General features: G+C 36.5%; 1 protein-coding gene across 1 annotated transcript in view; it reads right to left on the bottom strand.

Annotated features, from left to right (window-relative positions):
* Positions 1-5893: 5893 nt before the first annotated feature.
* The window catches only part of LOC135072851 (atrial natriuretic peptide-converting enzyme-like), a 50689-nt gene continuing 41668 nt past the window's right edge, over positions 5894-14914 (bottom strand). Inside the window, 5 exon segments of the mRNA XM_063966913.1 lie at positions 5894-7114; positions 9966-10114; positions 11005-11128; positions 12034-12187; positions 12890-13070. Of these exon segments, the coding sequence (XP_063822983.1) occupies positions 6914-7114; positions 9966-10114; positions 11005-11128; positions 12034-12187; positions 12890-13070 (809 nt within the window). The 3' untranslated portion in view covers positions 5894-6913.

Below are 14914 nucleotides of genomic sequence, written 5' to 3'. Positions count from 1 at the left end.
ACTTATATGTATACATAGTTGCATTATATCAATTAATTATAATATACCTAATTATATAAAATAAACGACCACAGAAATCCCGTAGTTGTTCGCGGAATTTCGCATTTACGTTGGACATATTTATAAATATACATATTTTATTATGGGCGACGGTAATCACTTACCATCAGGTGATCCGTTTGCTCGTTTGCCTCCTATCACATAAAAAAAAAAAAAAAAAAAAATGTTAGTTACGTGTTTGTAAAGTTTAACACTAGTCGATATTGGGAGAAGAGTTCAAACGATGATGCAACGAATTATGTACAATAATACCTTGTTTAATCCCTTTAGCCATATAATTTAGTTATTTTAGTTGGCAATAAAAAATATTCCATATTTGGTTATTTTTCCTTAGACGAAGGAAACTACAAATCTTTTGATTGAGAGGAATTCATAAATAACTAAAATACTCCTTTAACACTGTTTTGTCTCTTTTCATAACAGCGAAATGACATAAATAGCAAAATGTAAAAATTGATTTGTTTTAATTGTTTGAATTTAATTTATTTAAAAATATGAAATGAAATGAAATTAACTAAATATTTCATTATTATAATTATTAACTGTAACCTATGACTTGTGTTGAAATAAATGAATTATAAATTAACTAAAACTGGATGTATAAAAATTAAAATCGGTGTATGGTTTTGTATTTATATATTTTTTGTTTTATAATGCCACGTGTTTATAACTTCTCTACAGAAACGTCTCCCAGTATCGACTATTGCAATTACTAGTGAATTAATCTTAATTAATGGACGCTGGTTAATCGATTAGTCAATTTAGCGAAAATACTCAAGACTGAATGTGAATGTTGTGTATGATCTGATCGCGACCCCACAGGCTTTCACTCTGATAGTTCTGATGCACCGTAGCCAATGCGATACGATATCTCATAAATAATATTGCTTCACAAGTTCAAAGTAATTTTTGGGGGTATGTTGAGTATGGTCGAAACTTTATTTTGCGAATAACAATTTTTTACAGGTTTTTTGCTGATTTTAATGTAGTCACATCGATTGATTTGAATTGACCTACAGTTTGAAACCCGGATTTGTTAAACTTTGTTAGTGAATTTATCTTAAATAATATGCATTATATTGGTAATTACTTAAAATAACGAAGAGATCAATGAGACACATCGATGTAACGTAATGTTTGGAAGTGATAGGAATTTCGAATTTTTGACATTCGATTACTAACCGCATTCGAGTCCATTAGGCGGAACTAAAGTACGGATTGTAACGCAACGATGTGGGCCGAAATGTAACTAAATTATACTGCTCGAATTTCTTTTCAGATTACCATCATAAATATTGAATCCTGAATAGTGATAATAATTTTCATCAACAAAATAATTTTTTTGCAAGTGAAATACAGGGTGTAGCTCGCTATGACTGTATTCAAATTAGTGTATATTAAGCACGATTGAGTATTATGCAGCCACTAACTTCGGCCCACCAATAAATCCAGCATCGACAGGTTGTACCCACCCTTGTACTAGTTAGCGGTTAACGCCTAGTTATTTATACCTATTGTTGATTAATGTAACTACTGTATCCATTAGTAAAATATTAATGCAATAATTAACGTGTTTCAATACCGCCATACCAAATACTTTTTGTACCTTTTTGTAATTTTGTTTGTGTTATTTTAAGCATTTTTTTTTCAGTTTTATATATTTTTCTAATTACATATTTTTACCCGCCATACCGGGTGTAGTGTGTGTTACTACCTGAGAATAATATTTGTTTGTTTTGTATAGGGTTGGAAGAAAACGTCACGCGTTATTGTATCATTTATTTCCAAGCTTCAGGAACGAAAAGCTACACAATCAAAGGTACAAGCGACACACACCGCCCGCGGCGATACCAAACTAACACCAACACATTCAGAATTCGAAAGGGACGCCAACAGCCGCTGGATGTTGAACTTATATCGCAACCAACAAACAAGGTAATTTTTATACATCGTTTTTTTTTTGTTTACCTTTTCAGTGGTATAAATTTATTATGGTACAGTATGCTTTTCCTTACTAAAACGATCTAATTAGACGTAAAACCGGGATATTAATTATTTATTGGAATTATAAATAGGTAGGAATGAATTTCACCGGAGATTTTGATTTGTCTTTAACATTTATTATGTCACATCCAACAGTTGTTGGCGAAAATCTACTTGGAAAATGTCGATAGAAAAATATGCTTTTATACAACTTGTAGAAAGTAATTACAGAAAATAAGCTTTATTGGCGATATGAGTTAATAAATATCGCGTGACTACGCAACAAATGAAAACCGCAAGTTTTTCTGAGAAATGTAAACGATTTGAAATAACAAAAATATTTGAAGACATTTTTGTTCAAATGTATTTTCATACAAAAAATACATCCGCAAAGTAACACGTTCACGAACTAAACCACACCATTTCCAGCTTATATACGTTATATAAAATCGCGATGAGACCAGGCTTAAGCGACAGAGTCCACCTACCGTATAACATCGACATATAAATATACTCCACAGTTATCTTTTCTTTATTGTATATGAACGGAAACCCTAGTGGCATTAGTAAGTACAGAATACTTTGTGCGTATCTATTACGTGTCTACATTATACATTTTTATGTAGATTAATGTAATAAACGAGTGTATAGGTTACATAAGACATGTATAAAATCAATGTTATAATATTTACAGGGTTTGTTTTCAAAAATAAATTATAACGTGATTATGAATTCATTAAAATTAAAGATTTATTGTCAAGTTTATCTTACTTTCGCTCGTTTATTACTGTAACCAGGAACCTTAACGACAATTCGCTAAACTACGAAGATCTTCATAAGCCTACATGTTGGAAAAATACAAATTTTCAATAAATTCAACGTATATGGTAGTTAATTTTCATTGTATAATTTTATTGTCCGATACAATATTGTCTAATAGTGTTTTAGTCTCTGTAGAGTCTCTAATGCACAATTTTATTAATATTTTAGAGTTAGTCATTACCAGGCTTTATTTCTCTCAAAATTACATGCCATTTTTATATTTTATTAGCGGTTAAACGTTTTTTCCCCTTGTATAAAATAGGTTTACTTATTATACAAGTTCTGGTAATGACTATGACGTTGCTAAGGCCGTCAAGGCTGCTACCTAAACATAATCTACACACATGCTATTTTCCAATTGATAGGATAGTTTTTTAATTGAGAAATAATTGCATTTTTTCAACCTTATAAATCGTTGACAGAAAATTGACCGTAATTTTAAATAACATCATATAAAACTTTCTTAACATTTGAAAATATATTTTTTATAATTGTTTTTCTCTGTTAATTGTAGACAATAGTTAATTTCATAAAAGTTTTGTTTCCAACTATTAAATAAAAACAATTTATAAAGTTTTTAGAATCTATCAGTTGGAATGCTTCAAGTTCAAGATATGGTTAGAATTTCAAGAACAAAAATATTTATCTAATTCTATGCAATAAATACGCGATTTTCCTACAACAGTTAACATCGATTAGGGGCCAGTACATTAATGCGAGCACTAAGCAGTGAATCCCTTCTACAGTTAGTTCTATACATATTATAATTATTACACAACCATTATTTTTGCCTGTAACGTATCATGAATGGATTCGTTAGAGCTCGTAAATAAACCGTCCAAACCGAAACTAAAATGGAATGTAGCGAATAATCTCTATTATCAAGCGTCACTTCGACAATGTATAAAGTTTTAGAATTATTCATGTCACATTATCAAAATATTTATTGTCGCTAATTACAATTACTAGACGTATGACTCCCTCTTTACAAATACACACTATAATATTCTCCCTATCCTATGAGCAAGAGCCACTCGCGGCGACTCGAAGAAGATATGCTCTGAACACGAAACATTGTCTACATGATAAGAGTTTCTCAAACAGCATTTAGTATATATCTACAAATACGGTATACGATATATTATGTGATACATCATCGTTACACATGTTTCCGAATACATAGTAACATGTACATCTACTATGTACATATAAACATTAAGAATTGAACATGCATAGACTCGCTACACATGTTCTATATAAAGCCAAATACCAATGCATTTCTTCATGTTATTTATAAATCTTTAGGTATCGTCGTTAACATATAACAGAGCTATACTGTTTCTAAAAATCGACGCAAGCGATACTACAGAAAACATATTCATAAATCTATAGGAAATAGGATAGTAGACTGTGTATTATGGAGGAGGCTTTACATCACATTATAAATAATATTGTCTAGCAATAACGCAAATGAACCCGTCATTTCCAAAAAAGGACTTTGTAACTCGGATTCATGGTGAAAAATCGTTACTGGTACCGGAAAAAATTACGAATATTATTCCAAATAATGGATAGGGAAGTAGCTTTTGTAAAAAATAATATAAAGGCATATTTCCTAATTTGGAAACAACCTACTATTAATTATACTCGTGTAAGCCTTTTTCGTAATGATGGGTCCAGACTCCCGATACATTCAATTTCTCTCAGATGACTCCTTTCATCCCTTTTAATATCAGCCTTTACATTTGCTATCTACTTTAAAATTATAGCAAAATTTTGGATTTATTTGTCTCTGGTTATTTTTAAACTGATATGTGTGTGTAAACATAAATTAAATAAAATCAATTGCAATATTTTAAAAGAACATTAATAAAATATAGTGACGGGTTATCACTTATCAGAAAAAAATTAAAAATAAAATACCTAAAAAAAAGTAAAAAGTATACTTATCGTCGTAAAGGTAGATAAAGAATAAAATTGTAACAATATAGTTTTATACTTGTACATAATTTTTAAAATTATACAAAAATGGGATCTATAAAAATGGATATGTAATTGAACCCGACGTGGAGTTATCGGAGGATAGTGGAAGAGGGTGATCACAAACATCATAAGTCATAGAACGCTAAAGCGCACATCTATGGTCTAACTATCGTAATTATCCTATCGTCTGTAGCTTAACTTATCTATACAATCTAAGGGTTATGGAAATGAGAATGTAGCCTCTTTTTGACGTAAAGGGACGTTACGTTGTGTGTGAGTCTAAAACATTTTAGTTATTCCGACCGGCCTATCTTAGCCAGAAAAAAATCATCATTATAAAATAAAACGAAGCCGGTCCTTCAAAAATAAACATTTGCAATTTTTTTTACATAAACATTTAATTATTTAGGAAATATTAATTGTATAATACGAAAATTTGGCTATGATTTCTTGCTTTCTCCATGTTATTGTGAGTGCTTATCATAATTGAGATTTCATTCCCATTTCTAATGTAATATAATAATAATATATTACATGATACGATCTCAGTCGCTAAATTCACTACTCAGAAGGATTAAAAAAACAAACATACTTAAATATTTGAAGATTAACAGGGTACCATTAGTGTTTCACACAGAAAACAATAAATAAACTTTAAAATCTTGAATTTTTCTTACCATTTATAAATATTTATTATTTGACGTAATATTGAAATAATACAGATTTTGATATAATTATATTTTTTGTTAAATTAACTAGGCTCTCATATAAAATTTGTTCTATGTATAACACTATCAGAAAGCTCGAGTTAGAAGAAGACTCATAAGAAGTCAACAACCATACTTTCGTGTTCTTATCTAAATATATTTATTATGTATACATAATGTTAATATACTGTATACTTTATTTATGTTTGAGCATAGCCTCTGCTATATTCATTGCGACAATTTATTCAACATAAATGGTAAATGCATCGAATAACCTACAAAACATTCAAAGTAGGTATAATAATTTTATAAGTATAATTTTCATCTCCCATCACGAAAGTTTGATCTTTCAATTCTGAATTGAGTCCATATTTAATAAAAAATACACAATTACAAAATTAACAGAGATAGATAATATTCGGAGCTGGACAAAGTATGTTCAAACTACCGCTAAGTATTGTCACGTGACTAGGTTAAAACTAGTGTTAACCTTATAATCTATTAAAGCTATTTTACTAATTTTTCCTTCAAGTCATCAAAAATTTCATGGTTTAAAAAATGTTACTACCTATCTACTTTGGGGAGATCATTTATGGGTCTAAGATGTAAGTATTATTGTCATTGTATAGTTACATTAACAAAGCTTACTCTACTTTTCATATAAATACAGTCAAAAAATTAAATACTTATTGTCCTTTGTTTCTAGGATTGTATTATTTAGTTACAATCATCATTAGTAAGTACTTTATTGTCATTATTTACATTGATGATCATTGTCATTATTTTAACATCGAGTAATACTAAAAAGTTTTCCCAAACTTTATTGTCATGACTGTCCTAATAAGTAACAGTAGTTGTATAAGCGTTAAAGCTGTTACGAGTGTTATTGTCACGCGGGAAGAGACGCTTACGCTACGTCATCGACATTCCTTTGGACGAGGGTTAGCGGCCGCATCCAAACAAAACGTCGCATTAATCTATAAAAGCACTTTCCCCTAAAACTACTAACACCAAACATCAAACAAATATACACTTAACCCCTACGGTATATGACACTAAACATACAACACGTAATAGAAATGAAAAAATCAAGGACCATTATAAAAATCTCCTAAAAGATTAGGCTAAAGCTTTTAGAACCCTACACCACTTAACCGAACGGCTTAAACGTACATATCAAAGAGTTCTGTATATGACCGAGTCCGAAATAAACGGCCGAGTCGTTCGATCCGACGCGATAAACTTTTAATACAATACAATCGAATATAGAATTTCATAGTATCACAGCTTCTTTACTTCACACGATAGACGAGTGATATGTGAATACGTAGCCATTTATTGTCGTGGTTATGTCGCGCTCAGACGTCGTCGGAGCGCGCGTGGTCGTCGTTGTAGGCGCGGATCTGGTCGGTGATCCAGGGGATGTACTTGGGCACGTAGGCGTAGACGCCGGGCAGGCGCGGGTGCGCGCACTTGATGCCCCACGACACGATGCCGCCCACGAACCAGCGCGACGGCTCGTCCGGGTCCTTGCACAGCAGCGGCCCGCCCGAGTCGCCCTGGAACAACAGTAGGGTACTTGAAACACTAGTCATTGACATCTCAATGTTTTTATGAGCAATCAAATGTGGCTCTCCCGTAGATTTTGTCAAAGTCAAAGTCAAAATTTCTTTATTTGTTTAGACTAATAAATAGTTCTTACAAATCGTCATTTTGCTCTTAAGGAGCCTCTACATGTCTCATAATCTTTTTACCCTACCAGCGCTTCGAGACCAACATTTGGCAAGTGCTGAGAAGAAGCGCCGCAACAAACTCAGTCACCACTGTCTGCCGGTTAATATAAATAAATAGAAATAGCAGTAGTAGGTACATTGTGTGGAAATAACAATAAATCTTCACCAATTTAGTTCCAACAAAAGACGGAAAATCGAAAATATGCGAATAATAAAGTGGAGCGTGCTAAGGTTGGTTCATAATAATTACGATTTACCTTTGAATTTAATCAAATTAAGATCGCAAAATTCCCTCTAGCAAACTTTGTTCCCCCTTTATTTACGCGTCAGTCAAAATGTTTTTATACAAATGCGGTTCAAGCAAGTTTGACGGCCAAACGAAAATGACTTCGCAACTTTCGTTTCCTCAATTTCGGAGCAGATTGTTCAAAATGGGAATATAATAACGTATTTTTTGTGCAAAGCAACAAATTAAATCGAAACAAAGCCTTCCACCGCGTCACTTGAACAATAGAGAACAAAGCCGATCACAGCGCTGCCTTTTACTTTTATGAAGGGAATTTATAATTTGTTAATCGACTAGTCACAACACGAGACGCTTTCTTCATCTGAGCCGTAATTAACGAGGAACGTCGTGGTAACTTGTAGTACAAAGTCGTTTATTTGTTTTCTTTGTAAAGTCTCGAAGTGAGGGTAGGGCTGAGTCTGACAGCTGGCTGGGAAAGGGGATTTTTGATCCTTTTAAACATTTTAATTAAAGTTTTGTAATGTTCGCAATGAGTTCAAATGGCAACTTTTTGTGAAACTAATTAAGTTACAGGCGCCCTTAAATTAGACAATGACTTGTAGGTAGCCACACTAGAGTTTAGTTTGTTATCGAATTCACGTAGCAAATTAATTAAATACGAATCGGAAAATAGTTATGTACATTGTCTATCGGCGTGGAGATCTTACGAAATAATTTCAGGCGGTTACCACTTGCGTGCCACACTTTCCACCTTCAAAATGAAGAAAGAAAAAAAAAACAATTTAGTTAACATTAGATATCAGGTACCTATTGTTCTCGTAACAACAGCAAAAATGAAAGAGAGTTACTCCTTTGATAAACGGAAAATCAAAACAATGGGTAAATAACAAAAGCATCGTTATAATTTCATTTCCAACGGGAAAATAATAAAGAAGAAGAAACAAGAGTCAAATATTGACAGCCCTAATACCCAGTAGAGTCAACACTCGACTGTCGGCGGGACGATATTGGATTCCGCGAGATTGAGGCATCTGCCAGTTGTTTATCGCTGTAGGATTATTAGTGGCGACTTATTGAATCCTGAGCAGCTCAAATGATTAGAAGACCACCAAGTGGGCAAATGACCTGGTGGTTTGATAACGGAACAGAAAGCCAGGTGGGAATGCAAGTTCGAATCCAGATGGGGGCTAGAGAACGAGCATGTTATATCCGCAGATAAGTGCAAAATGAACAGAGGCGATATCGTGAATATTCCGGGGACAGTTGTTTAGGTAGAGATGTCACATCGTATTTGGGAAATCTGCACAATCCATGTAAACAATGTGTGGAACAGTTTTGTGATGTAACAAGAATGTACGGAAGTAGTAGCTAAGGCAAGGATATCTTTTTATTGGCATGTTTTCCTTCTGAACAATCCGTCGTTCGCCACACAATGAAATCCTAATAAAAGTCAATAGCGTAGCCGTAGCAACTGGGTCTCTACTCGTAGATTCGGTAAATAAGAGTTGTCTGTTAATCTTAATTTCTATGTAAGATTTATCGTAGCATAGTTTGAAATTTTACTAGAAAAAATAAGAAATTTATTACATTTTTATTGTGTTTGGTAGACTTTGATGATCATTTATTTGTGATACACAGGTAAAGTGGTTAATGGATAACAAGGATTTATTAGTAGAAGTAGGAAGAAACATTTATAAACTTTGGATGGCAAAAGGCGGTTTCACATGTTTGATTCTTCGCACGTCCCGTCGTCACAACCTCGCAGTGTGGACGCGCCCTAAGGAAGCGTCAATAGCCTAATAGTGTCGGTGTCGGATTGGCCGAATACAGATCCGAGGAACTAGGGTTCGGTCCCCGCTGCTGCTGCACTATTGTGGTGAACCCGTTGCAGTAACCGGGATTTTTAATCAAGCAATCTTATTACCTATGGCAACCTATAATTAAGGCAGCACTTAGATTAAGTTATATACGTTGTAAATATTGATTATCTTCCAGTGTATGTCTTGTTGGTTGTCCTATTAAATAAATAAAATAAAATAAAATTTGCGCCCGTCGCATCGTGTCATCACAAGCTCGCAATGACGCGCCCTAAGGCCAATGATGTCGGTGCCAGACTGGCCGAATAGAGATCCGAGGAACTAGGGATCGGTCCCCGCTGCTGCTAAACTATAGTAGTGAAGCCGTTGCGGTTACCAGCCGCGCTAGAATGCGCGAGGTGGTTAAATCTTATCGATGATTTTAACGTCAAAATGTATCGCGTAAATTGATAAAAGGGATTGGATTGGGATTGGGGGAGGCCTATGTTCAGCAGTGGACGTACTATGGCTGAAATGATGACGATGATAAAATCGATAAAATGGCGATAATATTATTACTTACTTATCGCGACGTGCATCCTAAGCCTGAAGGAGTTTAAAAAGGTAGTCGTACCTGGCAAGCGTCTTTGCCGCCCTCGGGGTAGCCGGCGCAGATCATGCCGGCGGTGACGTTGAGGTCGCGGTGCTCCAGCCACTGGTTGCACAGGTCGCGGTTCAGCACCGGCACCTCCACCTCGTTCACTGCCGGCTCGTACTCTGACACTATAAATAAACCATTGCTTAGGGTGTACCACCGATAATGTCCTGAAACATTATTTAACATTAACTTGCCAACCAACAGAAAAAGTAAATGGAGTTTGTGACATGACCCGTTCAGCTTCACTCGGGTTCAGCTCTGTATTACGTAGTCTGATCGGATTACTTCAAATATCCTGATATTCCTACTACTTTATCTAAGTAAGTGAAAACATATAAAAGCCTGTGTAGCTTCAGAGTTTAGCACAAACGTAAACAGTTGCAGCAGCACTTCGGACTTCAACGTGATAAGTTGGACGTAGTTAGTTACCAGAAAAGATCCAATCCACATGAAGTTTTTCACTAGAATTTTCTTTATTGCATGCTAAGATGTATTTAGCGAAACATGGACTTTATTTTATGTATATTTGACCATCATTATGTTACCTGTTTCTGGCAAATAAATAAATTTGAATTTGAATCTTTTTAGAATTAAAAATATATCGCTTTTCAACCTCTTTGGTATACTAAACTTAGTTTTTCCATTTTTGTAGAGTGGATCCATTCTGCGTAACCGCGTCCAGTTGCGATTGATATGGTCTATAGTCTGGTCTGGGAGCACGTAGAATTTTATCCAATGACCCCAAGATGTCGTAATTATGTTGCTGTCGCGCTTGCGCACTCACTGCGGGCGCCCGTCGCACAGTCGCGACAGCAATATAATTACGCGCGAGCGATAAGGATGGGTAGCTTAGGGTCATTGGACAAAATTCTACGTGCTCCCGGACCAGACTATAGTGACGTTTTCATTCTTTAAAGTTGAGCAAGCCAAAAGAACACTACCAAGCGAACGAAAACAAAAGACAAACGACAGTGAATTAGCAGGAACAAGTCATACAAACTTGAGCGATACTGACTGTCCTTGTCGTCGCGCTTGCCCCAGCCGATGACGGTGCACACGGTGCCCGGCGCCAGCGCGCGCTCGGCCGGCGGCAGGCACACCGGCGACAGCTGCTCGTGGTAGCGCACGCGCACCGCGAGCTAAGGGCACGACAAATACGTCACGAGATATGGTAATCTTTAACAGGTTTGCTGCCGACCCCGCACGGTGCAGGGTGAGGTGTACACACTTAAAGCCGTCCACACACCGGTGCGATCTCGCGTCTTAGTAGATTCATAACAAAAAAACAATATTTTGGCCTCCCAGTTGATCATATTTTTAAAGTGGCAGCAAACCTGTTAATACAGCAAACGGCAGTCTAACGCTGGACGTAGAAGACTTTTCAAAAAGAAAGCCACCTCTCGCTTTCTTCTTTTAGTTATCTTTTTGGATTGTGAGTTCATCTACAGTCTACAGTCGCGACATCAATATAATTACGCGCGAGCGATAAGGATAGGTAGCTTGGGGTCTTTGGACAAAATTCTACGTGCTCACGGACCAGGCTTTAGCAGGTGAGAGTCCTCAACTACTTTTACCGAGACATGAATATTACAAATGAGGGTGAGTATCATGGGCACGTAGAGTAAGTAACGCTGGATTTTAATGTTATTGTAGAGCTGGTAAGTTCTAGGTTGTTCCATTTTCATTATCGTAATTTTCTGAATGTAGTGAATATGTAGAGCTAGGCAACAAATAAATTCTAATCAGTCAGATTTTCTTCAGAGAAAAGGGCTGTCGAAATCGATTCTAGTGAATTTAGAAGTGGAATAGGGGCATGGTGAAGGAAGATTCAGATGTCTCGTTCCTCGAATGCCGTCGCTTCTCAGAACGCCTATGATAGTTACGATTAGTCTGATGCGGGAGGTGCCTGGATGCGGGCGGCGCAGGACCGGTCTTTGTGGAAATCCTTGGGGGAGGCCTTTGTCCAGCAGAGGACGTCATTCGACTGGAACGAACGAATTATAAGAATAAGTCCAGCAGACAGTAACCGAATATCGTCACTTACTTGGAAGAGCGCGATATCGTTGTCGTGCGCGACGCCGATGTTGTACTGCGGATGCGGCACGACGCGCCGCACCTTCACCTTCTGCCCATAGTACGCGTGCGAGCGCCGCCGCGTGATGCCCAGCTGAATGGTCCAGCCATTCACGTCTGAGTGGCTGCGCAGGAATTACGTACAGGTTACGTGAAGAAAAGACCTGTTTTGAAGATTCCGGGCAAAGCATGTTTCACCGTCTGATCATCACCTTCCATAAGGTGAGATGTAAGCCAACCAAGAGTTTTCCCATTCAAATCAAATCAAATCAAATTTCTTTATTTGCGTAATTCCAGGTACATAAGTGGTCTTACATTGTTTCATTATGTATTGTGAACGCTAAAAAATCCCTTATCTTTTAATCAAGAATCATCAGCAAAGTAAGTAGCTGATCCTGTACCTCTAGCATGAACAACTTTCGTCTTCGAATCGTTTGCGTATTCGACAAAATTCGATACTCAACCTTCGAATTAAACGATAACGTGATAATTTTGATTCTCAAAATAAGTTTCGTTCAACCATTTCTCATACTAAGTTCACTTTACGACACGTTCACAAGGGCGCTGTTGTAGTTTTCGTACTAAATCTTTTGATGGCGATTCGAGCACCCAAACGATTTGAACTCGAAAGTTTTTCGTGCTAGCCGTACTGAACCATGCATCAAAAATCAACGATAGATACGGCGATTTCAGTTTTTCTTTACCATTTCTTTTTTGTAAACTTGCGTCTGGTTAGGACGTTAGTTTTATTTTGTCCCATCTCCTATTCTAAGCAATATTGTTTCCAGTTATGTAGCTCATTTCCTAATTAAATGGATAGCACTCACTTCCCAACACAGTGCGAGGCGGTCAGCACCCACTGGTCAGCAATAAGCACTCCCGCGCAGTAGAACACCTCCTCGGGCCCGCCGAGGATGGCGGCTAGGAACGGCCAATCACCAGGAGAAGCCTCCACGCCCCCCACTATCCGCTTTGACGCACCCCCCACCGTGCGACGTCTACCGCATTCTGAAAGAAAAACAAAAATTAGTACTTGAAATATTAATGTTACAAAAGTTTAGCAGACTCAAAGAAACAAAGCCGACCAAGACAATTTAAAACAAGTATTTTCTAAATTAACTTGAAGCTTTCAATAAACTTATTATCAAATTCTTTCGTCTAGTAAATAACTTGGAAGGGAAACTAATCAATTTGAAACCTAGCCAGCTCCTAAGACGGGAACGCAACAAGAAAATGATGTTGCAAAACAGATTAAATTGTTTGTAGTTTCTTCGCAAAGGTAACATTAATTTTCCTTGTAAAAGCTATCTGGCGACTTGTTTGTATTAAGTTATCCCTGTTCCAATAAAGAAAGTTCCATGAATTATTAATTTTTTAGCTATACTTTATGGGCGAAATGAATTTTAATCTGATACAAGCCGAGGGACAGTGTTGTTTTAATTTAAACTGAGTTGGAAAAACAAATTAATCTCATCAGCCGAAGACTTCTTTATCCGAGTCACCTTGACGTCCAGTTGGCTCTAAATTGAAATTTAAGCAAAACCCTTTTCAGGAGTGCGGTAAACAATTTTTTCTGTGTCCCAAAGGTAACGCGACAGTCGGTAAACATACCAAAATAAAATAAAAAACTTTGTAATCGATCATTGCCGGTAGAAATAGAAAGGGAATTAGGTACCTAATTTCATAAATAAACTTGAAAATAGTGTTTACTGTATCCAAAGTAGGTAGGTACGGGACTATTCCTACCTCTCGTTCCCACCACTGCAACTCCTGTGTAGCCAGGATCTACAGCTTGACCGCCACAAAAACCCAACCAATGAAGGTCAAGTTTGTCCCGGGGGAAAGTTAAACTGTCATTGGACCCGCAACGAAATTAATCAGAAGAACATAGGAGGAGTTCGAAATTAAGGTTCGACTTCCCTCCATTGCAAAGCGGATGACAGGTGACAAACAAAGGTTTAAAACCTTTAAGAAAAGATTATGCACCACGGACAATAAATTAAATTAAGGGGGCCTCGGTAGGTAGGTACGTAATATTTTTGTCCATAATAATAGCTACCCGAACTTAGTACCTACGTAGACTCTGCTGGAGGCATATTCCTCTACCTTTCTGTGCCAAGTAGGTATTAGTGGTATTAGTCATTGATTCTGATTGTATCACGACAAATAAACGAATTTGCGTAACCGCACGTGACTTGGGCCGCATCACCACCTGACGCTCCTTTGTTGACTACCCTCCACAAAAACATAATTAAAGTTACCGTAATCGCGTTTAGGCCGCGGCCGCTCAGCAACAATTAAGAAAAACAGATTATTCCGGGATGAGTCTGGTCACGCTGCGGCCCGGCTTTATAAACGCGGGGCGAGAGTGGAATCTTTTTGTTTGAGTATTTCTAATTACGCCATACTTGTTTGTGGTGTATTTTTCTGTCTCGCACACGTGTTGCTGACTCCCACTTAACGGGTTTTAACTACCCTTATGGATACAGATGGTTGAGCCTCGTGGTAAAAACATTGCAGGCATTTAGCATTATTAGTAGTTATTGTAGATATTAGTATGCTAATGGCTCTGGCAATTAGGCCTTGCAATCAGTAGAATGCTGTAGGAAATTTTCACAGCACGAAAACCTACTTTTTTTAAAAAGATTATTAGCAATTTGTATTTCACAAATTACTTAAGTTACCTATAGTTTCCAATCATGGAAAAAATTCATGATCTGTTTCGTTAATCGAATTTTTGCAATGAATGTTTGCTACTCTAACCGAATTCTTCGTGTCCTAGCAACAAGAAAATTCTATTACATAAATATTGTCTTGAACCAGCCCTTGAAGGTATACGATCCTGGGCATAT

Source organism: Ostrinia nubilalis, chromosome 1, assembly GCF_963855985.1.
Source record: "Ostrinia nubilalis chromosome 1, ilOstNubi1.1, whole genome shotgun sequence".
In the NCBI taxonomy this organism is placed as follows: domain Eukaryota; kingdom Metazoa; phylum Arthropoda; class Insecta; order Lepidoptera; family Crambidae; genus Ostrinia; species Ostrinia nubilalis.
Note: the sequence above shows the minus strand (reverse complement) of the source record. Positions and strands in the feature narration are given on the sequence as shown.